The sequence below is a fragment of the Heptranchias perlo genome, chromosome 39 (genome assembly GCF_035084215.1).
Source record: "Heptranchias perlo isolate sHepPer1 chromosome 39, sHepPer1.hap1, whole genome shotgun sequence".
Lineage (NCBI taxonomy): Eukaryota > Metazoa > Chordata > Chondrichthyes > Hexanchiformes > Hexanchidae > Heptranchias > Heptranchias perlo.
This window is the reverse complement of record NC_090363.1, coordinates 4649760-4677528: the sequence shown is the minus strand read 5'-3', so window position 1 is coordinate 4677528 and position 27769 is coordinate 4649760. Positions and strand designations below refer to the sequence as shown.

Here is a 27769-nt window from a genome sequence, read left to right as displayed (position 1 = left end):
TGCGTTGCTACTTTTAATGATTTGTGAATCTGTACCCCTAGATTCCTTTGCTCCTCTACCCCATTTAGACTCTTACTTTTTGAGGAGTATGTGGCTTCTTTATTCCTCCTACCATTTGTTTTTTCTCTCCCCCTCCTTCGTTACCCCCAGCCCTACAGAGGCCCTTGCTGATCTTTCAGTTCCCAGTTCCGACGCAGGGTGTATTCCCAAAATGTTAGCCTGTCTTCTCTCTGCACAGTTGATGACCGACCTGTGTATTTCCAGCATTTGCCTATCAAATTTCCACCTGTGTTTTTATTTCTTTATCGCTCCAGTCATGGAAATGGTTATTAATTTCATGTTACTGGCCTCTAATTCACCAAAAATAACAATTTTATCCAAAAAGAACATGAAAGCATTTTTTAGTGAATCAAATAAAGTGAGGAAATTGACTTACCAAGAGGCTGCTTTTCACAGTTGGAACTGTCCTCAGAATTTATCCCAGATCACTTCTTACTCTGTTTTATTTTTATTTTCCTCTGTGTAGATGTTCCATGTACTTTTATGTTTGCTCAGGTACATACTTTACTGGAAATTCAGGATGTCACCAGAGGTATAAAGAGCCAGGGTGGAATTTTACGAGGCCATGTGTAACTGGCAGAGCCTCACATGGTCCGGGCAGCTTATCAGAAAATTGCACTTTCATTGCCTGCTGTTTCTCATCAAGTGATGAGTGGGAGGGAAATCGTAGGCAGTCCGCCCGCAATGCTGTGATCAACCGGGCGCTGCATGTGAAGCCCCGCTGGTGAGAGGGACCTCCGGAAATTTCACCTCAAGCTGATATCGCTCCCGGGAAACCAGACTGAACGGGGGTGATATTGGTCTTGGACAGCAGCGTACAACAGGCGATTGTGAATCAGCCGCCCGTTTTACACCCGCCCGATTTCCTTTTCCATTGAAGCCGATTTTACACTACAGCCCAAGACCAATTTCACCCCCAGAATTCCTTCATTGATTTTTTTTGTTCTTAATGAATTTGCATCCAATGAGGGTCCATGTGGTTTTAGAGCAGTCTCACCACATTTATTCTTTCCATTAATCTAACAATTCAAATGAAGCAAATGAAAGAAAAAACAGTCTTGTCAGACAAAAACTCCATAGCAGGAAGTCCAAGCGCTGGTTACTAGTCTATCAATAACTTCACTACTATTCACTGCAATATCACAGTGAACATTTAGAAGCACAAGCCCAACTAATAGGTTTCCTCTGGTCAAATTGCAGAACTGACTCGCATTGGATGCTTGTTTCTTGGTTCTATCAAGTGATCGAAGGCACGTTCTTTCCAAAGAAGGAGCGGTCCGATATACTTAAAAAAAAAATAGAAATTCCAGGTGTGTTTGAACAGCCTGAACCCTCCCTGCTTACGCCCCTGCAATGCACTGAACATTACAATATATAGGACGTTAAAGCATTACAATATAATGACTTTGCAGTGCACCAGACGTTACTTCACTGGTGGTGTTCAGGTAGCTTCAAAAAGCTAAACTGGTGGCCCTTGTGGAGAAATGTAGACATATTTTTGAATATTTTGGATTTAAAGTTTTATTTCCCAAGCTCTTACAAAGGGTAGACTAATGACAACATATAGTCATGGTCATTCATTTTAATAATATCACATAATTGGCATAATAAAATGGGAAAATAAATGTTTCAGTAAATTATTAAGTTACAGAAAACTTATGCAAAGAACATGTATTACCTCCTGTTCTGATGAGCTGCCTTTTGATCTAATAATCACAAACCTTCATTCACACTGAGAGTGTTCTTTCTTTAATAGATTGTCAGGCTAGTGGTAGCAAGATCAATCATATCAAAGTGATTGCAAAAGTATCACATCCTCGATATTCCATCTGGGACAATGACAGAAACTAAATCCATCTGGAAAGTTAAATTTCTGTGTAGTTATGGACATTGACATGAAATGAATCTCACTAACATTTGGAAGCACACACGGGAACCAAAACAAGATTCCAAGATAATTGCATATGAGGAGGGCCATTCTGCCCATCTTAATCCATCCGGAGAGATCGTAACATCCTCCCATTGTAGCATCGAATTGTTTCTTAAATTATTCCAGGGTTTTTGTCTCCATTACACTATCTGGAATGGCACTCCACATGTTGATGACACTTTAGGGTGAATTTTCAGACCTCCTGTTGGTGGAAACAAGGCGGCAGTGTCCCTAAAAATGGTGGGCAGTGACGTACCGCCTTGTTGCTGTGGCCATGGTAATATTCCCCGGACCGACCGTTGGGTGGACGGTGCAGCTCCGAGTCAGGTGGTAGGCCCATTTAAAATGCAAATCATAGAGAATCATAGAATCATACAATACAGGCCATTCAGCCCTTCGTGCCTGTGTCAGCTCTTAAAAAGAGCTATCCAATTAGTCCCATTCCCCTGTTTTTGCAAATTTTCCCCCTTCAAATATTTATCCAGTTCCCTTTCAGGCAGTGCATTCCAGATTATAACAACCAACTGCGTAAAAAAAAAATTCTCCTCATGTCAGCTCTGGATCTTTTGTGTAGGGGGTGGTGGTGTGTGTCAGCTTCACCTCTGACTACTGAGCGGTCCGAATCGCTCCCACTCCCTGGGTTCTAGACCTTGGACTTATTTGGGGGTTGTGACAAAAAGTGCAGCAGACAACTGGTTTTGGTGCAAGAAACTTTGACCTTTATTCAAGAGAGGAAATACAACACAAGAATCTTAACACTCTAATAAAATGGGGAACACTTCGGTACACACGAGAGAAATTACAGTGGAAGGATACCTCACCCCTCCCAATCCCACTGTATTAGCTAGGTTGGACTCTAAAGGACCAGGGATAATGCTCACCAAATGAAACCTTGACAGTAATTCACCCAGAGTTAAGTCAGAAATAGAGTGGTAACTTTGCGGGTCTTCGGTTTTCTCCCGAGTTGGTTCTCTTTGGTCGCGGTGGCTCAATATTACCCGGTTGGTTGGTGGTAATATTCGGTTGGTTGTTTCGTAAGGCCCTTGTTGCTGCGAGGTGTCTGACGGTCACTGGGACTGTTGCTCTGGTTTCTTCTTGTGTGTCGGCCTGCTTCTCGAGCTGCTGACCTTCCCTGTCGAACTGCTTTCCTTGTTGTCTGCTGGAAACTGCTTTCCTTTCAGAGAGGCAGAACCAACACAAGCAGCCCAGCAGAGCCAGCAAGCCAGAGAGAAAGAGAGAGAGAGAGAGAGAGAGCCTTTGCCTTGTGGCTGTCTCTCCTACAATGGTCTGTTTTAAAACATGATGTGGAGATGCCGGTGATGGACTGGGGTTGACAATTGTAAACAATTTTACAACACCAAGTTATAGTCCAGCAATTTTATTTTAAATTCACAAGCTTTCGGAGATTTTCTCCTTCCTCTCCGAAATCTCCGAAAGCTTGTGAATTTAAAATAAAATTGCTGGACTATAACTTGGTGTTGTAAAATTGTTTACAATTGTTTTAAAACAGTTCTTACAAAGTTCTTTGATGGCCTTTTGATGGTCCCAATCATATTGCAGATTGCTTCTCCCAATGTGTCATTGTTTTAATTCTGATTTAGAGCTTGTCACATAAGGCTTCCTTTTGTATCCAACATCCTAGGTGTTGATACGTTTTGCATTAAAACAAAAGCATGGCATCCAGTCTGGAAAGTTGCCTCTTTCAATGGCTGACTGCCTTTTGAATTTGTGCTGAGTGTCGACCACCTGCTGTGGGCTTTGCATTAAAACAGAGACATGTCTTAAGCTCCACGGTGTGTGTTGTTGATTTCGTCTGGTGACCTCTCAACTATCCTTCCATTTTAGGATTACAGTCAAGTTTTCCCATACTCAGGGTAAAGGTGAATTTCTTTAGGGTTTTTCTCTGGGGGATCTGTGAATTTTGAGAATCTTACACTCCCCCCTGTGATACTTTAACATTGCTTCAAGTATCATACTGGTAAAAGGTGAGCAAAATTCTCGATCCTCGAGAGCCAACCTTCCCCTGTAGTTTACCTATCTAAGACCCAAAACATACATTCTGTTCAGATGCAGACACAGGTAAGAATTCAGTTACATTCATATCCAAGCACGGAGGGGGTCCAACACCCCTGCACCACTTGGAAAATACAGTACATACATCGAAAAATAATACACGGTAGACAATAATACTTCAACTACCAACCACCTTGTTTAAAATTTAACTAAAACATCCAAACTTAACAATCTCAAAATTAAATAACAGAAGCTATGTACATCCGCCGCCCGTCCCCGGGCGGCCCGGCTAATCCCTGTTCGGGTTACAACACACTACTCCCTTCGGTGTGGCCGCCCTGTCCTGTACCTTTGGTCCCTCGCAGCCTGCGGCTGCTGGCTGGGGACCTCTGTCCTCAGATCGATCCCTGACTTGAGGGGCTGCCCTTTTAAACTGGGGAGCCGGGGACCATGGTTTCTTTGGCCGTGGCGTTCGTGGGGACCTTCTAGGGACTCTGGCTGGTGGGGGTTTTCTGGCTGGTGAGTCTTTAACTCGAGCCACTGTCCCCTCTTGTGCGGTCTGTGGAATCTCCACTGCCGCTGGCTGGGGATTTCTATCCTCAGGCTGTACCCCTTCTATACCTATGTCATGGGCAGGTAACTCTCTGCCCTCAGGTCCCACCTCGTCTGAGTCCCAGATGAGCGGGGGAGTATCCCAAACGGTGGGTGGGATGGCCCTTCCCTTAAAACAAGCCACTGCACCCGCTTGTGCAGTCTGTGAGTTTGCTCCTGCTGCAGGCTGAGGATTTTTATCCTCAGACCTTGCCCCAACTGGCTGTTCCCTTCTCTCGGATTTAAACAACTTACATTGGTTAATGTGGAACCATTTGGTGCGCCTAGGCAGCTTTATGGCGTATACCATGGGGCTTGCCTTATCTACAATGCTGTAGGGCCCCATGTATAATGGTTCTAGACTGCCTACCCGAGCAAAATTCCTAACCATAACCTGATCCCCTATCTCCCACTCGTGGTGCGTACGGGGTTCTAACAGCAGTCGGTTACTCCGATGCTGTTTTCCCATGTTGCTAGCAGCCTGCCAGTGAACCTGTTTAAGGTGTTCAAACAGATTCCTGACAAAGCTGTCCCGGTTCACCTCACTGAGCTGACCCTCCGTGAGCACCGGGGCTAGCACATGGGTGGGGGTCCGCATAACCCTACCAGTCATGAGCTCGTGTGGGGAATACCCCGTGCTTTTTGACTGGCTGGCTCGGATCCCCATTAGGACCGACGGTAAGACTTCTACCCACTTTCTAGGTGAGTCTACCGTCTCTTTCCTCAGCCTTTCTTTCAAGGTTCTGTTCATCCTCTCTACAATCCCTGAGGACTGTGGGTTGTGTGCAATGTGCCATTTCTCCTCTATGCCAAGTACCATAAGGGTATTCTGCATGACCTGCCCGGTAAAGTGGCTCCCTTGGTCGGACTCCACGTACTGCGGTAGCCCCCATCGTGAGAACACCTCCCTGACCAAGATCCTGGCTGTACTCATAGCCGTGGCTGTTCGACAGGGGAAGGCTTCTACCCACTTTGTGAACACATCCACCAGGACTAGGCAGTACTTATAGCCTCCCTGGGCGGTGGGTAAGGGCCCGATGTAGTCGACCTGGATCGACTGCCATGGTCCCTCTACCCTCCTGATGTGTCCCATAGGTACTTTCCTTTTGTGGGGGTCAGGGTTGTTAGCAGCACACACCAGACAGCTGGCACAGAACTCGCGGACATCTTCCCTGCGTCCTGGCCACCATCCTGCCTGTTCCACCCGCTGCCAGGTGGTCTCAGGCCCGGGATGCCCCGCTCCTGGACCCTCATGGGCCAGTTGAAGGAATTCCCTCCTGTGCTGCTGCGGTACTACCCATTGCTCTCCCTTAAACAGCATGCCCTCCTTTACAGAGAGGGCTGCTGTGCTGTAAGGGCCCTTTTCCCTTCTGCCTCTGCACTGAGGACTGCCTTGAGGACGGGGTCTTGGGTTTGGACCGTCCTAAGGTCCGGGGTTAAAGCTACCCCTGCACTCCCCTGTGTCCCATTCCTACCCGTGACTGCTGCTATAGGACGGGACCCAAATGGGTCCCAGAAAGTGCCTGTGCGGGCACCCTCCTAAGCTAGCACGTTGGCCTGCCGGTTGCCCTCACTCCGGGGTTCTGCGGAGGAATGGGCTTTCACCTTATGGATGAAAACCTCCCTTCCTCCCCCACTGCTGCTAAGATTTTCTCCAGCAAGGGTTTCACTGTGAGGGGTCTCCCGTCAGCGGAGGTGTATCCGCGGCAGGACCAGATGGCCAGGTACTCCATACACGAATTGCATGTGAACATGCTGTCTGAGCAAATCGTGTATGGGGTGGGGAAGATCTCGGGGTGTGTAACCACGTACACTACTGCGGACAGTTCAGCCCGCTGGGCGCTCATGGTGCTGGGGAGCTTAATTGCCAGGGCAAGGTTTGCCGTTGGGTCATAAACTCCACACCCCGTGAGTCGCTCACCAGCAGATACTGTGCTGGAGCCATCCACATAGATTTCATGGCCTGTGGGGTGTATCCCGGCCCGTAAACCTATGTTTACTTCCCAAACCCCTTCTATGGAACACCGGTGGGCTGTTCCAGGATATACCAGGTTAGCTGCGAGCTTTGGCTCGCAGAGCCCTTTTACTTTCAGGTCTATCTGTGAGAGAAGCAGGGTCCAGCGAGCAATGCGGGCACTGCTCACTGTCCCATCCTTGATTCTCCCGTCCAGGAGCATCTGGGTGGGCGTGTGATGGGTGAGGAGGGTGATGGGAGAGGTGCCTGTAAAGATCAGCGATCTTTTCACAGCCCAATAGCTCTTCTCCACATCTGTGAGTATCCTGGAGGAGTAGACCACCGGTCTCAGCTTGCCATGCCGCTCTTGGAGCAGCACAGCACTCAGGTTGTCCCCGCTGGCTGCTACCTCCAGGAAGAACTCTTTCCCTCCATCTATGGCCCCTAGAGCTGGTGCAGTCTGCAGATCTTTCTTGAACCTGACAAATGCTGCCTGGCAACCCTCATCCCAAACCCACTCCACTCCCTTATGCAGGAGTCGGAGCAGAGGGGCTGCTATGGCCGCATAGTCCTCAATGAAGTCTCTGCAGTACCCGGTTAGCCCTAGAAACGATCTCACTCCCATGACTGTGTTGGGGACTGGTAACTCCTGTACTGCTTCCCTTCTAGCTTTATCTATGGCCCTTTCCCCAGCGCGTATTGTCAGGCCCAGGAATTTCACCTCCTGCTGGCCAATCTGTGCTTTCTTTGGGTTCACTTTAAAACCTTCCTGCCCGAGCAGTGCCAGCAGTTCGGCCAGAAGTGGGCCATGCTCCCCTCTCGAATCGGTGAATAGGAGCAGGTCATCCACGTATTGTACCAGCTGCCTGGGCTGGCTGAAGCCCTTTAAACTGTTTGCCATGCATTGGTGGAAAATGCTGGGGCTATTGTGGAAGCCCTGAGGCAGACAGTTCCAGGTGTACTGTTGCCCTTTGAAGGTAAAGGCAAACTTGTACTGATCCTCTCTCCTTAAAGGGATGGACCAAAACCCGTTGGAGATATCCAGCACCGTGAAAGTGGTCGCGGATGCTGGGATACTTCCTATCAGGTCGGCAACTGCTGCTACCGTAGGTGCACAGGCTCGGATAGTCCACTGTGGCCCTCCAGGAGTTGTCCGGTTTTCTAACCGGCCACAGTGGAGAGTTCACGTGGGTGGCTATCGGTCTCAGGATGCCCTGTTGCACTAAAGAGGACATGGCTGCTTCCATGTCTGGCTCCGCTTCCCTGGGGAAGTTATATTGCTTTTGTGGTCGGGCCATAGGGTCCCCATCTACACTGACCTCGAACCCGTTGACCCTCCCACAGTCGTGTTTGTGTGTGGCAAATGTGGCTAGGTGGGCTCGCACAAATGCCTGGAACTCCCTTGGGGTATTGCTGACCATGAGTTCGAGGTTATAACCTTCTTTAGGCTTCATGGTGCACAGGGTCCCCTTCCCCTGTTTCCCTGGGATGACTACTACTCCGCCTTCCTTTCCTGTATTTGCCCCCCACAGGCAGTGATTCCTCAAATCCACTAGGATCCCGTGGCCTACAATAAAGTCTGCTCCCAGGATCCCTTTTCCACTCTCCACTTTCCACTTCATTAGGATACAGGTCCACTTAGAGCGGAGTGTTCCTAAACGAATGTTCAGCGGGATGGAAAATGAGCCAGCCTGTTCTTTACCTGTGAATCCCGACAGACTGTATGGGACCCCATTAGATAGAGGTGAGGTGGTGGGGTTAGCTGAATGGATCACGGTACATGATGCTCCCATGTCCAACAGATAGGTCCCCTTTACCTCTTCTACCTCCATCTCAACGAGGGGTCTCTTCCATAAGTCGTAGGTTAGGGAACACAGGTAAACAGGCTGCGCTGGCTCTAGTCAGGGTTGTGGGTTAGATGGGGCTGATGGGGTCAGAGCGCCGGTGGTGGCTGCTACCTTCCCTGGGCCAGTCAATAGGGTTCTCATGGCATCCAAAAATGACTCGACCGTGGCGGGAGGGATTCCTGTCTCTGCCTTTTGGGCTGGGGTTGAGGAATTCTTTCCCTTGTTATCTTTCCAAGGATTCTTACACTCCTTCCTCCAGTGTCCATCCTTCCCACACCCATAACAGTTGATCTTTGTGCTGGAAGGGTTATTCCCTTCCTGATGCCACTCCTTCCTACCCTGGCCGGGTTTCATTTCATGCACTTTCCCTTTTGGTGGGTGTGCATCGGTTCCTTTACTATTACGGTAAGCTATGGTCAATTGTCTGACCACTGTGAGTTCGGTAGTCAGGGGATTCTTTGGGTCAAACCACATTCCTGCCGCGGCCCTGACCTGTGGCAAGCTGTTTGCCACTAGGCAACGGAGCCAGTGGGCCCGCTGATCCTGGTCCAGGTTAGCTCGGTTAGGCGTCCCACTGCATGCGCTCCTATACACCGGCCACAACCTGTCTGCAAAAGCCTGCGGGGTTTCTCCTACGAGCTGCACTGTTTTTTCCACCCGGGAGAAAGGACTTCCCTCATTCATCCCCATGGCCTCAAGAACTTCCTCCTTGAGCTCCTCATAATTACACTGTCCCCTCTTACATTGGTCAGAGAGGGACTGGAAGAGCTTACTCTCCAGGGAGAATAGCAGCATTTTGGCCTGTTCAGCATCATTGCACTCGTTGATGCTTGCTGCTTGTTCCACTTCCCTGAAGTGGACCGAGGGGTCCCCATTTGCAGCAAGATTAGTTAAATGGCTTACCATGGCCCTAAGCTGTTGGGTGCCGTGGGGAACTACAAACTGGTTTTGGAGGGGTCCCTCATCCCCGTTATCAGCGGGTGGGCCGAACCTTTGCTGGCGGGCAGGGCACATCGGCCCCGGTCCCAGCCTCTCTTGCTGGGGGTTTTCCTCCTCAGCTTCTGCCCTTAATTCCAACCCCCTCTCCTGCCAGATTTCGCTAAAGCTTGGCGCTACGGGTGGTGGTCGTGGGCCCTCCTGCTCCTCAACCGGATCGTCCCTTGGCACTACCTGTGGTGTCTGAACCGTTCTCCCCAGGTCCCCTGTGAAGTCGACCTGGGCTGCACTAGGGCTTATGAGGCATACCATGTTTTTTGCCGTCCTTAGAGCAAGGTTCAGACTCTCTATCTGCTTCTGGCAGGGGCCATGGTCTGCATCCTCAAACCTCTGTGCGCTCACTATCTTATAGGCTGCCTGTAAGCCTTTTACTTTCTCCTCCTGCTCTATTACTTGACTTGCCAGGCGGGCATTCTTCTCCCGCAACCTCAGCTCGTTGTTCTTGGCCTCAGTGACCTGACACTGTAAATATTCCTGCTGCATCTTATGCTCCCCCACTAACTGCACCCTTTCCTGGTTCATAGTCTGCAATGCTAACAGTAACTTCTCCCCTGCTAGGGCCTTTGTTTGGATTTCAACGGCTGACTGCCGAATATCAGCTGCCTATGCTTCAACGAGCCTGTCCAAAAGCTGGATCTGTTTCTTGAAGCACACCAGCCAGACTGCCTTTTCTATGGATTTTTTATGATCCTTCCCTTCTGTCCATTTAGCTGCAGCATCTACCGGGCGCCCAGCCTTTAACAGATTAGTGACCCACTTTTTTCCCATATTCACCTTACTGAACACATAATCTGAAATCCTCTCTTCAATTACAGTTCTCTCTTCCAAATCAGTGTCCACTGTGTCACATCCCTTTTGCCAAGGTCCCATCTGGGTCGCCATTTGTAGGGGGTGGTGGCGTGTGTCAGCTTCACCTCTGACTACTGAGCGGTCCGAATCGCTCCCACTGCCTGGGTTCTAGACCTTGGACTTATTTGGGGGTTGTGACAAAAAGTGCAGCAGACAACTGGTTTTGGTGCAAGAAACTTTGACCTTTATTCAAGAGAGGAAATACAACACAAGAATCTTAACACTCTAATAAAATGGGGAACACTTCGGTACACACGAGAGAAATTACAGTGGAAGGATACCTCACCCCTCCCAATCCCACTGTATTAGCTAGGTTGGACTCTAAAGGACCAGGGATAATGCTCACCAAATGAAACCTTGACAGTAATTCACCCAGAGGTAAGTCAGAAATAGATTGTAGAGTGGTAACTTTGCGGGTCTTCGGTTTTCTCCCGAGTTGGTTCTCTTTGGTCGCAGTGGCTCAATATTACCCGGTTGGTTGGTGGTAATATTCGGTTGGTTGTTTCGTAAGGCCCTTGTTGCTGTGAGGTGTCTGACGGTCACTGGGACTGTTGCTCTGGTTTCTTCTTGTGTGTCGGCCTGCTTCTCGAGCTGCTGACCTTCCCTGTCGAACTGCTTTCCTTGTTGTCTGCTGGAAACTGCTTTCCTTTCAGAGACAGACAGAACCAACACAAGCAGCCCAGCAAGCCAGAGAGAGAGCCTTCGCCTTGTGGCTGTCTCTCCTACAATGGTCTGTTTTAAAACAATTGTAAACAATTTTACAACACCAAGTTATAGTCCAACGATTTTTATTTGAAATCTACAAGCTTTCGGAGGTTTCCTCCTTCCTCAGGTAAATGAAGGAGGAAACCTCCGAAAGCTTGTAGATTTCAAATAAAAATCGTTGGACTATAACTTGGTGTTGTAAAATTGTTTACAATTGTCAACCCCAGTCCATCACCGGCATCTCCACATCATGTTTTAAAACAGTTCTTACAAAGTTCTTTGATGGCCTTTTGATGGTCCCAATCATATTGCAGATTGCTTCTCCCAATGTGTCATTGTTTTAATTCTGATTTAGAGCTTGTCACATAAGGCTTCCTTTTGTATCCAACGTCCTAGGTGTTGATAGGTTTTGCATTAAAACAAAAGCATGGCATCCAGTCTGGAAAGTTGCCTCTTTCAATGGCTGACTGCCTTTTGAATTCGTGCTGAGTGTCGACCACCTGCTGTGGGCTTTGCATTAAAACAGAGACATGTCTTAAGCTCCACAGTGTGTGTTGTTGATTTTGTCTGGTGACCTCTCAACTATCCTTCCATTTTAGGATTATAGTCAAGTTTTCCCATACTCAGGGTAAAGGTGAATTTCTTTAGGGTTTTTCTCTGGGGGATCTGTGAATTTTGAGAATCTTACATTTGTCAATCACCTTAAATCTGTGTCCTCTGGTTACCGACCCTTCTGCCACTGGAAACAGTTTCTCCTTATTTACTCTATCAAAACTGTTCATGATTTTGAACACCTCGATCAAATCTCCCCTAAATCTTCTCTGCTCTAAGGAGCACAACCCTAGCTTTTCCCAATTAACATTTTTTGACTGATCTGGGCAGAGCGTGCACAATGCAAACTCCAAGCACTATCAGCTATCAGGTTCCTCCCAAAGGAAATCCTCCCTTTCCTTTGGGAGGATCCCAAAGGAAAGTTCCCCTTCATTACTGTGGGACTGGGAGGAGCAGGAGCGCTCCTCCAGACTCCCCAAAACCAGCATTTGCTACAGCCGCTCTGTTTGCACCATTTAGACATCGGGTACTTCATCATCGGTTATGCATAACAACCTCTAATGTGGCACCTTATTGAATGCCTTTTGGAAATCCAAATATACTACACCAACTGGTTCCCCTTTATCTGCGTTTCTGCGGCCGCAACCGAGACTCCAGGATGGTGTGTTGCCTCCCTGGTGCAAGGATCAAGGATGTCTCGGAGCGGCTACAGAACATTTTGGAGGGGGAGGGCGAACAGCCAGCTGTCGTGGTGCACATAGGCACCAACGATATAGGTAAAAAAGGGGATGAGGTCCTAAAAGCAGAATATAGGGAGTTAGGAGGTAAATTAAAAAATAGGACCTCAAAGGTAGTAATCTCAGGATTGCTGCCAGTGCCACGTGCTAGTCAGAGTAGAAATAGGAGGATATTTCAAATGAATACGTGGCTAGAGGAATGGTGCAAGGGGGAGGGATTCAAATTCCTGGGACACTGGAAACTGTTCTGGGGGAGGTGGGACCAGTACAAACCGGACGGTCTGCACCTGGGCAGGGCCGGGACCGCTGTCCTAGGAGGAGTGTTTGCTAGTGCTGTTGGGGAGGGTTTAAACTAAAGTGGCAGGGGGTTGGGAACCTGAGCAGGGAGAGAGAGGAAAGCGTAACAGGAAGGGACAGAAGGTATGGAGTAATAGGTAAAGTGTTAAAAAAGGAAAAAGCAGGAACTAAGCGTCACAAAACAGATTTGAAAGTTCTTTATCTGAATGCACGTAGCATTCGTAATAAAATGGACGAGTTAACGGCACAAATAACTACGTATGGGTATGATCTTGTGGCCATTACAGAAACATGGCTGCAGGGTGACAACGACTGGGAATTAAATATGCCAGGGTATTTAACAATCAGGAAGGACAGGCAGGAAGGAAGGGGAGGTGGGGTGGCTATGTTAATAAAGGAAGGAATCACTGTAATACAGAGAAATGATATTGGGACAAAGCATCAAGATAATGAAACAGTTTGGGTGGAGATAAGGAATAATAAGGGAAAAAAAACATTAGTGGGCGTAGTATATAGGCCTCCTAATAGTTGCAACTCTGCTGGAAGAAGTATTAATCAGGAGATAGTCGGGGCATGTAATAAGGGAACAGCCATAATTATGGGGGATTTTAATTATCATATTAACTGGACAAATCAAATTGGGCAGAGCAGCCTTGAGGACGAGTTCATTGAGTGCATCAGGGATGGATTTCTTGAGCAGTATGTAACTGATCCTACAAGGGGGCAGGCAACCTTGGACCTGGTCCTGTGTAATGAGTCAGGATTAATTAATAATGTCCTAGTTAAGGATCCCCTTGGAACGAGCGACCACAACATGGTTGAATTCCATATCCAATTAGAGGGTGAGAAGGTTGATTCTCAAACAAGCGTACTGAGCTTGAATAAAGGAGACTATGATGGTATGAGAGCGGAATTGATTAAAGTGGACTGGGAAAATAGATTAAAGGGTAAGACGGTACATGAGCAGTGGTGTTCATTTAGGGAGTTATTTTACAACTTTCAAAATAAATATATTCCACTGAGGAAAAAAGGGTGTAAAAGAAATGACAGCCACCCGTGGCTAAGTAAAGAAATCAAGGATAGTATCCGACTAAAAACAAGGACATATAAGGTAGCCAAACTTAGTGGGAGGATAGAAGATTGGGAATTCTTCAAAAGACAGCAAAAAGTAACTAAAGGATTGATTAAGAAAGGGAAGTTAGATTATGAAAAGAAATTAGCAAAAAATATAAAAACAGATAGCAAGAGTTTCTATAGTTATATAAAAAGAAAAAGGGTGGCTAAGGCAAACATAGGTCCCTTAGAGGATGAGACCGGGAAATTAATGGTGGGAAACATGGAGATGGCAAAAATGCTGAACAAATATTTTGTTTCAGTCTTTACAGTAGAGGACACTAAGAATATCCCAACACTGGACAAACAGGGGACTCTCGGGGGGGAGGAGCTAAATACGATTAAAATCACTCAAGAGATGGTACTCAGTAAAATAATGGGACTCAAGGCGGATAAATCCCCTGGACCTGATGGCTTCCATCCTAGGGTCTTGAGGGAAGTGGCAGTAGGGATTGTGGATGCTTTGGTGATAGTTTTCCAAAATTCCCTGGACTCAGGAGAGGTCCCGGCAGATTGGAAAACTGCTAATGTAACACCGTTATTTAAAAAGGGTAGTAGGCAGAAGGCTGGAAATTATAGGCCAGTTAGCTTAACATCTGTGGTGGGTAAAATTTTGGAGTCTATTATTAAGGAGACAGTAACGGAACATTTAGATAAGCATAATTTAATAGGACAAAGTCAGCATGGCTTTATGAAGGGGAAGTCATGTCTGACAAATTTGCTTGAGTTCTTCGAGGATATAACGTATAGGGTGGATAAAGGGGAACCAGTGGACGTAGTGTATTTAGACTTCCAGAAGGCATTCGACAAGGTGCCACATAAAAGATTATTACTTAAGATAAAAAATCACGGGATTGGGGGTAATATTCTGGCATGGGTGGAGGATTGGTTATCAAACAGGAAGCAGAGAGTTGGGATAAATGGTTCATTTTCGGACTGGCAACCAGTAACCAGTGGTGTTCCACAGGGGTCGGTGCTGGGTCCCCAACTCTTTACAATCTATATTAACGATTTGGAGGAGGGGACCGAGTGCAACATATCAAAATTTGCAGATGATACAAAGATGGGAGGGAAAGTAGAGAGTGAGGAGGACATAAAAAACCTGCAAGGGGATATAGACAGGCTGGGTGAGTGGGCGGAGATTTGGCAGATGCAATATAATATTGGAAAATGTGAGGTTATGCACTTTGGCAGGAAAAATCAGAGAGCAAGTTATTTTCTTAATGGCGAGAGACTGGAAAGTAGTGCAGTACAAAGGGATCTGGGGGTCCTAGTGCAAGAAAATCAAAAAGTTGGTATGCAGGTGCAGCAGGTGATCAAGAAAGCCAACGGAATGTTGGCTTTTATTGCTAGGGGGATAGAATATAAAAACAAGGAGGTATTGCTGCAGTTATATAAGGTATTGGTGAGACCGCACCTGGAATACTGCATACAGTTTTGGTCTCCATACTTAAGAAAAGACATACTTGCTCTCGAGGCAGTACAAAGAAGGTTCACTCGGTTAATCCCGGGGATGAGGGGGCGGACATATGAGGAGAGGTTGAGTAGATTGGGACTCTACTCATTGGAGTTCAGAAGAATGAGAGGCGATCTTATTGAAACATATAAGATTGTGAAGGGTCTTGATCGGGTGGATGCAGTAAGGATGTTCCCAAAGATGGGTGAAACTAGAACTAGGGGGCATAATCTTAGAATAAGGGGCTGCTCTTTCAAAACTGAGATGAGGAGAAACTTCTTCACTCAGAGGGTGGTAGGTCTATGGAATTTGCTGCCCCAGGAAGCTGTGGAAGCTACATCATTAGATAAATTTAAAACAGAAATAGACAGTTTCCTAGAAGTAAAGGGAATTAGGGGTTATGGGGAGCGGGCAGGAAATTGGACATGAAGCTGAGTTCAGATCGGTCAATGCCCTGTGGGTGGCGGAGAGGGCCCAGGGGCTATGTGGCCGGGTCCTGCTCCGACTTCTTGTCTTCTTTAGATTTGTGGTTGGGATCAGATCAGCCATGATCTTATTGAATGGCGGAGCAGGCTCGAGGGGCCGATTGGCCTACTCCTGCTCCAATTTCTTATGTTCTTATGTTCTTATCTACCCTGCTAGTTACATCCTCAAAGAACTCTAATAAATTTGTTAAACACGATTTCCCTTTCATAAAACCATGTTGACTCTGCCTAATCATATTATGATTTACTAAGTGCCCTGTTACCATTTCCTTAATAATGGATTCCAGCATTTTGCCAATGACTGATATCAGGCTAACTGGCCTGTAGTTCTCTGTTTTCTCTTTCCCTCCTTTCTTGAATAGCGGGGTTACATTTGCTACCTTCCGATCCACTGGGACCGTTCTAGAATCTAGGGAACTTTGGAAGATCACAACCAATGCATCCACTTTCTCTGTAGCCTCTTCCTTTAGAACCCTAGGCTGTAGGCCATCAGATCCAGGGGATTTGTCGGCTTTTAGTCCCATTAGTTTTTCTAGTACTTTTTCTCTACTGATATTAATTGCTTTAAGTTCCTCACTCTCGTTATCCCCTTCGTTCCCCACTCTTTTCTGGTATGTTTTTTGTGTCTTCTACTGTGAGGACAGATACAAAATATTTGTTGAATGTCTCTGCCATTTCCTTATTCCCCATTATAATTTCTCCTGTCTCAGCCTCTAAGGGACCAATGTTTACTTTTGCTGCTCTCTTCCTTTTTACATATTCGTAGAAACTCTTACAATCTTTTTATATTTCTTGCTAGTTTACTTTCATATTCTATTTTCTCCCTTTTTATCAATTTTTTGATTGTACTTTGCTGTTTCTAAAACTCTCCCAATCCCCAGGCTTACTACTCTTCTTGGCAACATTAAAAGCTTCTTCTTTTAATCTAATACTATCCTTGACTTCTTTAGTTAGCCACGGATGGATCACTTTTCCCGTGGAGGTTTTTATTTCTCAATGGAATGTATGTTCGTTGAGAATTTTGAAATATTTCTTTAAATGTCTGCCACTGCTTATCTAACCTTCTACCTTTTAATCTAATTTCCCAATCTACCTTAACCAACTCGCGCCGCTCCCCCCCCCCCCCCCCCCTGCATACGTATGTAATTGGCTTTATTTAAGTTTAAGACTCTAGTTTCAGACTCAAGTATGTCACTCTCAAACTCAATGTGAAATTCTATCATATTATGATCACTTTTCCCCGGAGGATCCTTTGCTATGAGATTACTAATTAACCCTGTCTCATTACACAATACAAGATCTAAAAATGCCTGCTCCCTGGTTGGTTCCATGACATATTGTTCTAGGAAACTGTCTCGAATGCATCCCATGAACTCATCCTCCAGACTACCTTTGCCAATTTGATTTGTCCAGTCTATATGAAGATTAAAATCCCCCACGATTATTGCATTACCTTTGTTACAAGCTCCTAATGTTTCTTAAATACTCTGTCCAACGGTTTAACTACTGTTGGGCCTATAAAATACTCCCACCAGTGATTTCTGCCCCTTGTTATTTCTTATGTCCATACTGATGCTACTTCCTGATCCTCTGAGCCAAGGTCGTTTCTCACTACTGTTCTTATGTCATCCTTTATTATCAGGGCAACCCCCCCCCTGCCACCACCTTTTCCATTCTGTCTGTCTTTCCGAAGTACCCTGGAATACTTAGTTCCCAATCTTGGTCACCTTGCAATCATGTCTCTGTAATTAGATCAAACCCTTTTATCTCTAGTTGTGCCACTAATTCGTCAATCTTGTTACGAATACTTTGTGAATTCAGATAAAAAGCCTCTAATTTTAACTTTTTACCATTATTCCCTGCTTTGACCTTATTTGTTAATGCACTGTTTCCCTTAAACTCTCTGTCCCTTCCTGTCACACTCTGCTTTTCATTACCTAAGTCGCTACACTACTCTATTGCTTTGTCTTTTCTCCTTAGATTTCTAAATTTCCCTTCATCTGACACCCCCCCCCACCCCTTTTTAGTTTAAAACCCTGTCTACAGCCCTAGTTATTCCATTCGCCAGGCCACTGGTCCCAGCCCGGTTTAAGTGGAGCCCGTCCCAACGGAACAGCTCCCTCTTTCCCGAGTACTGGTGCCAGTGCCCCATGAATCGAAACCCCCCTCTCCCACACCACTCTTTGAGCCACACATTTAATTCTCTGATCTGCTTGACCCTATGCCAATTTGCGCTGGCTCAGGTAGTAATCCACAGATTATTACCTTTAAGGTTCTGCTTATTAATTTAGATCCTAGCTCCTCAAACTCCCTCAGCAGAACTTCATTCTTAGTTCTATCTATGTCGTTGGTTCCTACGTGGACCACAACAATTGGATCCTCCCCCTCATGCTCCAAGTTCTTTGCCAACCAGCACTGGCCATATTTTAATTCTCCTCTGTCTCTGCATCTCGATGGTTCTAGATGATCTTGAGGTTTTATAATTTAATTTTACAGAAATCTCTGGAGCAGTTGCCACGAATTTGTCCCATTGCCTCGATTAAACAAACAAATATCACCAACAAGACATTGTCACTCGGTTGTACCCGCCCTGACCTCAGGTGACATTTGGACCATCCGCACCATCTGTGACTGAGACTGACGCTCAGCAGTTTCCAGCTGGCAAGAGGCAGGTAGGCAGTGTGGAATTATGGGATAGACCTGTTAGTGACATTCAACCCTGCAGATTGTCAGCGGTGCTGAATTTTTCCCGCCGTCATTCAGTCCCGGATTGAAGATTGGAAAGATTCTCTCGGTGAAAGTGTGGGTAAAAGTGTAGAGGTGGGACATGTTGTCCGCATTGTAAAATGACACCTGTCCGCCCTCGTAGTCCAGGTACACCCCGATCTTCCGGGGCTTCACACTTGGGGTGAGGGGGGTCGATGTAGAATTGCCGGCAAAATAGCCTCTTCTGGGGAACAGCCGCACAGTCCAGTATCCGGTCTCAGGTCTCAAGTCGATTTCCCCTTTCCTCTTGGCAGACTCTCGGGCCACTCCCACACGCCACTCAGTCTTGTTCCCCACCTCCACCTCCCAGTAGCATCTCCCTGATGTGAATCCCTCCGATCCCAGGACACAAGCCCTGCGATCAAACCTCTCCGGGGTGTCAGGGAGCCGTTGCCCTTTGTCTCCAAGTCTCACACTGGTCCGGTCCTCAGACACGATGAGCCAGAGATGGGCTTTGTTCGGATCCAGAGTCAGAGAGGCTGGAGCTGGGGAAAAGTTAAAATAACACAGTCAGTGATTTAGTTTGTTGCTGTGATTCATTCAAACACTTTCCTATTTAAAGTGCCCACTCAAGGGATTCCTGGGACCTCCAGTGTTTTTAAAGGGCTCCAGGTTCTGTTATTGGAATCTGCTCCCACCCAGGGAGCGCTCTGACTTCCCAACCCGGTAAGAGCTGAGTGGGGACTGGGCACACATTGTGTTTTATTTTTGCCTTTCTTCAGCCCCTGGTGTCCTGCTTCAACCCCGACCCACTGCAAGGAACCCTGCGGCCCCTCAGTCCCCTGCGGTTCTCAGCCCCTGCAGAGTGACCCACGGGCCTGTAGACATACACAAGGAATCGGCACCAAGAGGCTCCGATGTGGCTTGGAGACACAGTCTTGGCCCGGAGATGTCACCCCTGCAACCATCACATCACCAATCAATGCGATCGAAGAGGGGCGAGGGGAAGATACAGATACCAAAGGGAAAGAAAGAAGGGAAGGAAGAGTAAAAGAAGAGAGAGCGGAGGGAAACTAAGTTTTTAAAAAAACTCAGCAGAGGGAATGGAAATAAGAACAGCTAGCACAGAAGCATAACAGCAGCGGCTATTCAGTGTGATGCCCCACTGTCATACCTCTATCCTGATACCCTCCCTGGAAGAATAAAAGACATTTGTCTTGGGCAAGTGGAATGTTTTCTCAAAACTATTGAAAGAATAAGCCTTTGTGACACTTTCAGGAACTGGATTGCAATCCAGTGCTTGCTCCCCATGTCCACAGTGAGCACCAGCTGACTCCATACCCCTCGCCACTCCTCCTCCCTCAAAGGGTAGACAAAGCCTCGTTCCCATGCTTCCACAGGCTTCCTGTTCCAACCTTGGCCATGGACATGAGTCTGGCAAACAAGGTGGAGATACGTCAGGAGGATGTCGTATTGTAGAGGAGGAAAGGTTCCGCTGGGAGGGGGGGTGGGGAGTTGGCTCTTGCTGAAGTTTGCAAAGTATTGCAGGTTTCTGGAGGCAGTGATTTATCTGAGGGTCCCTGTGTTGGTCATATTGGGAGAGCTAAAATTTTCAGCTGACTAGTTGAAGGAGATGCTTTATAGAAAGTGGATTTGGAGCATGAATAACGCTTTAATTCTATGCAGGGCCTGTTTTAACCACGATCCTTTGCAATACTTAGTACTTTCTTTGATATAATTTGATGATATACATAAAAATGAATTATAAATCAGGACAAAGGAACCTATATCAGTTTTACCAGAGTTAATGACATCAATCATTTCTCTCCACACCATGTACTGTAAAGGGCCGTTGAATTTTTCGATAGACAGGGCGGCATCTGCTAATGACAGTGTATGACCATCCTCGCTAATCCTGTAAATATCAAACAGTTCATTATAAATTGACCATGAAAACTTTTCTGAGTTATTTTACGAAACTGTGCAGAGTTTCAGTAAAGAGCATTTCCTACCTCATCTTCTGACAAGTTTCCTCCTGAAATAAATAAAACACAAATCTGAGTGGACAGAGACTGACCATCTATATTCGAACAACAGAAATTAAACCCAAATTGTTAGAAGCTGCTGATAATTCCGAATTCTTACTGCTGATGACACGCAGATAGAAAGATGATGTTACAAAAAGGATATAGAAGCACTGGAGAAAGTGCAAAAAATTTCAAGAGTTATACCAGAACTGACAGGAACTATCAGGAAATACTGAACAAGCTGGGGCTCTTTTCTCTAGAAATAAGAAGACAGAGAGGTGACCTGATAGAGCTCTTTAAAGTTATGAAAGTGTTCGATAATGTAGATGTAGAGAAGATGTTTCCACTTGTGGGGGAGTCCAAAGCCAGGCGCTATAAATATAAGATAGTCACTAATAAATCCAATAAGGAATTCAGGAGAAACTTCTTTACTCAGAGAGTGGTTAGAATGTGGAACTCACCACCGCATGGAGTGGTTGAGGTGAATGACATAGATGCATTTAAGGGGAAGCTAGATAAGTATATGAGGGAGACAGGAATAGAAGGATAAGAGATAGTGTTAGATGAAGTAAGGTGGGAGGAGGCTCGTGTGGAGCATAAACGGTGGCAAAAGCCAGTTGGGCCGAATGGCCTGCTTCTGGGCTGTAAAAATCTATGCAATTCTATGTAGGATATGTTTAAAAACCAGAGAACAGAAATTACACCAAAATTATTAAGAGCAGCTGATAGAAATAGTTGATAAATCTTCTTTGTGTGTCAGGTTCCAGGAATCAATGTCAGTCACACTCAGACACAGTGTGCATGATTTTAACATGGAGGCAGGAAGGGAGTGGGGGGAAGATAATCTGATGCAAAACCCAGAAGATAAATTGGCGGGTAGCAATCTGCGATCGCAACCTTAATGAGAGCAATAAATTTTACTTCCGGGTTTTGCACCTGGCAACCAGCCAGCCTAGGAATTGGAGAGGAAGGAGGGAGAGATCGTGGGCTGTGGAGGACATCGCAAGCTGGAAGGTGACTAGGTCACCAGAAGATCAGAGGTCGGGAGGAGTCAGAGCTATGGAGGCGTCTCGGCCATCAGGAGGGGGTGGTCGACTGATCGCGGGGGTCCGATCGTGCCAGGCGAACTTGTTGGGCCTGGATGAAGCACTCCTGCTCCTGACCCACAAGCAGTGCAGTAAAAGCACTCACCTCATGGATCCAGCCCTTCCCGTCTGCTTTCACCTGACGTGAATCAGAAGCGATGGGAAACTCGAACAGGTAAGGTTAAATTTGTTTCACATTTTAATACACCAAAAATTAAGTACCTCAACTATCGCAATGAGGTACATTGTCCCTTTAAATATCGGCCCGCCGACTTTAAGTGGGGACGGGACTTCCGGACTTCTGTTGCGCGCGTGCATCCAAACGTGCCTGGGTTAAACCCGGAAGTGGGCGCGTTGGAGCCAGGATGTGGTCCTGCTCCAAAAATCAACTATTTTTACTACCCACCTGCCCTCCACCCACCCATTCTTGGGGGTTAAAATTACCCCCAGTAATTTCCAGACCCACTGTACCAGACACACACAGACTTTCCAAATGTAACTGTAACTGGAATGTAATGTGAGTTTCAGGAGAATATTAAATTTGGGAAACACAGAAATAATAAAAACCTAAGTGTCAAGATCACAGCAACTCATTCCCGGGGGGGTGGGGTTACAGATATTCCCGGGATTCTGTAGATATTGTGGGAGGCCAATTAGTTCGGTGACAATAGCAGATCCGCCCCGGGATACACAAAACAATCGATTGGTTTAAATCAGTTTTGAATTATTGGGAAATGCTGCATTTATTTCAAAATTCTCGCCCATCATTTTGTGACTGTGTGGACTTTCACTGAACTAAACTGAAATATAATCCTCACCTTCAGAAATATCAGTCCGTCTTTTTGGTCCATCTGTTTTTGCAACTTTGAGAGCTTCTCCTGAATTGAATTTAAATTCTCTTGAATTTCTCGAAGATTTTCCTCCATTGTTTCTAGAATCTTCCCCTCTTGTTCCCTGAGATCTCTGATTAAACGCTGCTCTTTCTCAGTGAGAATCTGGTGCATTTTAGCGAACTCGGATGTGATGCGGGTCTGCAGACAGTTCGACTGTTCCTACAAAATGAAATGTGAAAAATAATAATGTATAAAGGGACAAAACTAACCAAAATCCCACAAAATCAGCACTGGGAGTCCTTACCCTAACTTCGGAAATCTTCTGTTTTTGCTTCTGTTCTATTTTTAGAATCGCTGTTTTCTTCCCTGTGAGAGAATCTAAGGAAGATTTCAGCTGATCCTGGGATTGGGATAGAAAATCACAGAATAAAGTGTTAGACCATGAAAATGTGATAAAATAATCAGGTGATCAAATCTGTTCCATTTTACCTTGTACATTTCAACAGCTTCTTTAATCGGCATGAAGCGGTGATCTCTGTGATCTCGGGCATCTCGACAAATAAGACAGATCAATTTCTGGTCAGTTTCACAAAACAGCTTCAGTTCTTCCTGATGTTCCTCACAGTGAAGTTTATTTTCCTTCTCTTTCGGATTCAGGTTTAATTTTCGAGCTTTCTCGGCCAGACTCGCTAAGGCCCGATTAACCCTGAGGTTTCTTTCCGGAAACTCCTCTCTACATTCCGGGCAGGAGTTTATCTCCTTCTTTCCCCAACACTGTGTGATACAGGAGCGGCAGAAGTTGTGTCCACACTCCAGTATAACTGGATCGGTGAAGAAATCAAGACAGATGGGACAATTTAAATCCTCGGTGAAACTCTCGCCATGCTGTCCAGAAGCCATGTTCACACTCAACACTTCCTGATTCAAACCCCTTTCAGTTTCATTGTTACTGAGCTGCCGAACATCTTCAGATCAGCGATTTCCTGATGAAGTTCACTGCAATACTCAGGAAATTATTAAAAATGAGTCCATGTCCCGTCGACTTTTACATGGGGCGACAAAACCTGGAGCAGTATAAAGGACAAACAGTGTTAGAGGATGGAGGGGGAAATAATTGAAACAGGCGGGAAGGGTGCAGGTCCACGGAGGGTGGGCAGTGGGAGGAGAAGGGGAGAAGAGAGAGGGATTGGAGAGAGGGAGGGAGGAAGCGGGGATGAGCGGAGATCGTGATTTCATTGCACTTCGCTCCGGACCAAACGCGCTGCCGTCTGCAAACCCTCTGGAAAAACAAGGTGTAAGACATAGATACATAAACTGAATGGTGTTAATGATTGTAGCTGCTCACTCTAAAACACAAAGTGCCCTAAATGTCAAGGAGCTGTCGGGAAGCTGCGATCAGTTTCAGTACTTCCTGATTCAAACTGCTGGTGTTATGTTTCTGTGGGTGGATCCAGCCCCGGTTCGCAGTCTGAGATCATTCTTGAGTCTCTGGAAGTGCTGTTCACATCTGGATGAAATAGTTTCGCATTTACAAAGAGAAAAGACAGTCTGTGACTTTTCGGGGATCTCCCATCAGACTGAGAGACAAACAGGCATTTTAATCAGGCTGGGAAAACGGAGAGAAAAAGGAGGGGAGAGGAGAGATCAATGCTGATTTGAAAGAAATTTTTCCGTTGCTTAGATTGTGTGTGCAATGGTATCGTGCAAAATATCCCATTTCTGTCATCATATCCAACATTGGGTAGATTTTCACCTTCACCATCCGGCATTAGGCATCACCTGGGCAGGGAGCAGAAAGGAAAATCTGGTTGGACGGATCAGATGCCGGTAACAGAACCCAAAATAAATTTCTATTGAAATGAATGGAAGGGAAGTCAGGAAGTTTCTGTTATCTTCGTACAATCTTCTGCCCCACATTTTCCTTTCAGTACTCTGCCCAAGTAACTTAACACCCAGGCAATAAAGACTAAAATCTACTTCACTGTATTCAGGAATATACTTTCATCAATTGTATATACTTATGGGAAGTGTCGCAGAACATCTGGCAAACATGTGGGCCCAGAAATTTGATGGGGCCGTGCCCGTAGGGCGGTTGCTCATTACACATTGGAAATGTGCCACCCGCCATATTGGTAAAGGCAGTAAATGAGGTGTCCAGAACCCAGGCCTGAAACAGGCGTTGGACCCCTTTGCATATGGAAATAGCGGGTCTCATACCTGTTTGAGGCCCCCTTTGTAAAATTGGGCTGCCTCGAATGCAGCCAGTGCCAGGACAGCTGAGTTCAGGTGATATCAAGAAACGCGATATCAAAAACGGCTCAGTACACTGGATACAGCAAAGGCTATGGGTCCCGACAACATCCCACCTGTAGTGCTGAAGACTTGTGCTCCAGAACTAGCTGCGCCTCTAGCCAAGCTGTTCCAATACAGCTACAACACTGACATCCACCCGACAATGTGGAAAATTGCCCAGGTATGTCCTGTCCACAAAAAGCAGGACAAATCCAATCCGGCCAATTACCGCCCCATCAGTCCACTCTCAATCATCAGCAAAGTGATGGAAGGTGTCATCGACATTGCTATCAAGCGGCACTTACTCACCAATAACCTGCTCACCGATGCTCAAATTGGGTTCTGCCAGGACCACTTGGCTCCAGACCTCATTACAGCCTTGGTCCAAACATGGACAAATGAGCTGAATTCCAGAGGTGAGGTGAGAGTGACTGCCCTTGACATCAAGGCAGCATTTGACCGAATGTGGCGCCAAGGAGCCCGAGTAAAATTGAAGTCAATGGGAATCAGGGAGAAAACTCTCCAGTGGCTGGAGTCATACCTAGTACAAAGGAAGATGGTAGCGGTTGTTGGAGGCCAATCATCTCAATCCCAGAACATTGCTGCAGGAGTTCCTCAGGGCAGTGTCCTAGGCCCAACCAACTTCAGCTGCTCCATCAAAGATCTTCCCTCCATCATAAGGTCAGAAATGGGGATGTTCGCTGATGATTGCACAGTGTTCAGTTCCATTCGCAACCCCTCAGATAATGAAGCAGCCCGTGCCCGCATGCAGCAAGATCTGGACAGCATCCAGGCTTGGGCTGATAAGTGGCAAGTAACATTGGTGCCAGACAAATGCCAGGCAATGACCATCTCCAACAAGAGAGGGTCTAACCACCTCCCCTTGACATTCTACATTTTACATTACCATCGCCGAAACAACATCCTGGGGGCTACCATTGACCAGAAACTTAACTTCTGTGGCTACAACAGCAGGTTAGAGGCTGGGTATTGTGTGGCGAGTGACTCACCTCCTGACTCCCCAAAGCCTTTCCACCATCTACAAGGCACAAGTCAGGAGTGTGATGGAATACTCTCCACTTGCCAGCTCCAACAACACTCAAGAAGCTCAACACCATCCAGGACAAAGCAGCCTGCTTGATTGGCACCCCATCCATCACCCTAAACATTCACTCCCTTCACCACCGGCGCACTGTGGCTGCAGTGTGTACCATCCACAGGATGCACTGCAGCAACCAGCCAAGGCTTCTTCAACAGCACCTCCCAAACCTGGGAACTCTCCCACCTAGAAGGACAAGAGCAGCAGGTATATGGGAACAACACTACCTGCACGTTCCCCTACAAGTCTCATACCATCCCGACTTGGAAATATATCGCCGTTCCTTCATCGTCGCTGGGTCAAAATCCTGGAACTCCCGAACAGCACTGCGAGAACCTTCACCACACGGACTGCAGCGGTTCAAGAAGGCGGCTCACCACCATCTTCTCAAAGGCAATGAGGAATGGGCAATAAATGCTGGCCTCACCACATCCCATGAATGAATTAAAAAAAAGGTAAACGTGGTCCATAAGCAGCTTAACCAGAGACCTTAAAAATAACTAGCCGGGAAGTGCAAACCACTCCACTGCAGAGACCGTGTCAGCCTCACTCACCATCCTCCTGATCACCAGTCCCTCTCCCCATCACTTCCCCCTCCCTCTCCCTCTCCCCATTACTGCCCCCTCCCTCTCCCCATCACTGCTCCCTCTCTCCCCATCGGTGCCCCCCCATCTACGCACCCCTCCTCCCCATCGCTGCCCTCTTCCATCCCCCCATCACAGCCCCTCCCTCTCCCCATCACCGCTCCTCCTTCTCCCCGTCACTGCCCCCTCCCCATCACCAGCTCCGTCCCTCTCCCTATCATTGCCCCCTCTCACTCCCCATCAATGCCCCCTCCTTCTCCCCAACACTTACCCCTCCCTCTCCCCATCACGGCACCCCCCTCTGCCTATCACTGCCCCCTCCCTCTCCCCATCACCGCCCCCACCCTCTCCCCATCACTGCTCCTCTCTCTCTCCCCATCACTGCCCCCTCCCTCTCACCACCACGGCACCCTCTCTCTCCCCATCACTGCCCGCTTCCGATCGCCATCCCCTCCCTCACCCCATGACCGCGAACTCCCTCTCCCCATCACTGTCCCCTCCCACTCCCCATCACGGCCTCCTTTCTCTCACTGCCCCCTCCCTCTTCCCATCACTGCTCCCTCCCTGCATTGCCGCCCCTCCCATCGCTGACCCCTGTCTCTCGCCATTGCCGCACCCTCTCACTCACTGTTCCCCCTCCCCATCACTACATCCTCCCTCTCCCCATCTCTGCACCCCTCCTCTCCCCATCGCTGCCCCTTCCATCCCCCCATCATCGCCCCTCCGACTCCCCATCACCGCCCCTCCCTCTCCCCATCTCTGCCCCTGCCCTCTCCCCGTCACTGCCCCCGCCCCATCCCCGTCACTGCCCCCTCCCCATCCCCATCACTGCCCCCTCCCTCTCCCCGTCACATCCGCCTCCCTCTCCCCATCACAGCCGCCTCCCTCTCCCCATCACAGCCGTCTCCCTCTCCCCAGCACCGCACCCCTCCCACTCCCCATCACTGCCCCACCCCCTCCCCCACTGCTCCCTGTTTAGATTCCGGTCGAAGACAGGCACCTCCCACAAGGACGCATGGATTTCCAGCATCTTATCAAACAGGAGCTGTGAGTCATAATTCAGGCAATGCATCTGGAGGAAGAAATGCCATCTGGGATGGTCCTCTACGTACAGGTATCTCTGCAGGGTCTGAAGGGGGAAAGTCGCAACCTGGGTGTGAAGGCAAACCAGCGCCTTTCCGCCCTCCCTAAGTGGGAGTCTCAGGACCGCAGCAGCAACCCAATGCTTCCTTTAGTCCCAGAAGAAGTCGACAAGCTTCCCCTTAACCTTGGCAAGAAACTTAGGGGGGAGGGATCAAAGTGACCAGTAGGTACCATAACATTGCGGCAACCAGTTGGTTTATGACAAGCACTCAACGCCTGTCGGACAGCATTCGGAGCAGTCCTGTCCAGCGCCCTAGTCCAGCGGTGACTTTGGCGTCTAGCTCTTGTCAGTTCGCCGGCCAGGCTTCCTCGGCAGGGCTCAGGGAGACTTCCAGGTACAAGAAGTGGGTGGTGCTCCAGGCAAAGGGCCGGAGCTCCTCCAGCAGGGAGTCGACCCGCCACTGACCCACCAGGA

At 47.5% G+C, this 27769-nt stretch overlaps 1 protein-coding gene across 1 annotated transcript; it reads right to left on the bottom strand.

The window, feature by feature from the left end:
• Positions 1–17779: 17779 nt before the first annotated feature.
• LOC137304883 (zinc-binding protein A33-like) lies at positions 17780–23252 on the bottom strand. Its single transcript, XM_067973676.1, has 6 exons — positions 22726–23252; positions 22541–22636; positions 22222–22455; positions 20304–20326; positions 20091–20206; positions 17780–18836 (listed from the first exon to the last, which is right to left on the bottom strand). The coding sequence occupies exons 1-6, from the start codon at positions 23134–23136 to the stop codon at positions 18289–18291; spliced, it is 1428 nt and encodes a 475-aa protein (XP_067829777.1). The 5' UTR covers positions 23137–23252; the 3' UTR covers positions 17780–18288.
• Positions 23253–27769: the final 4517 nt, after the last annotated feature.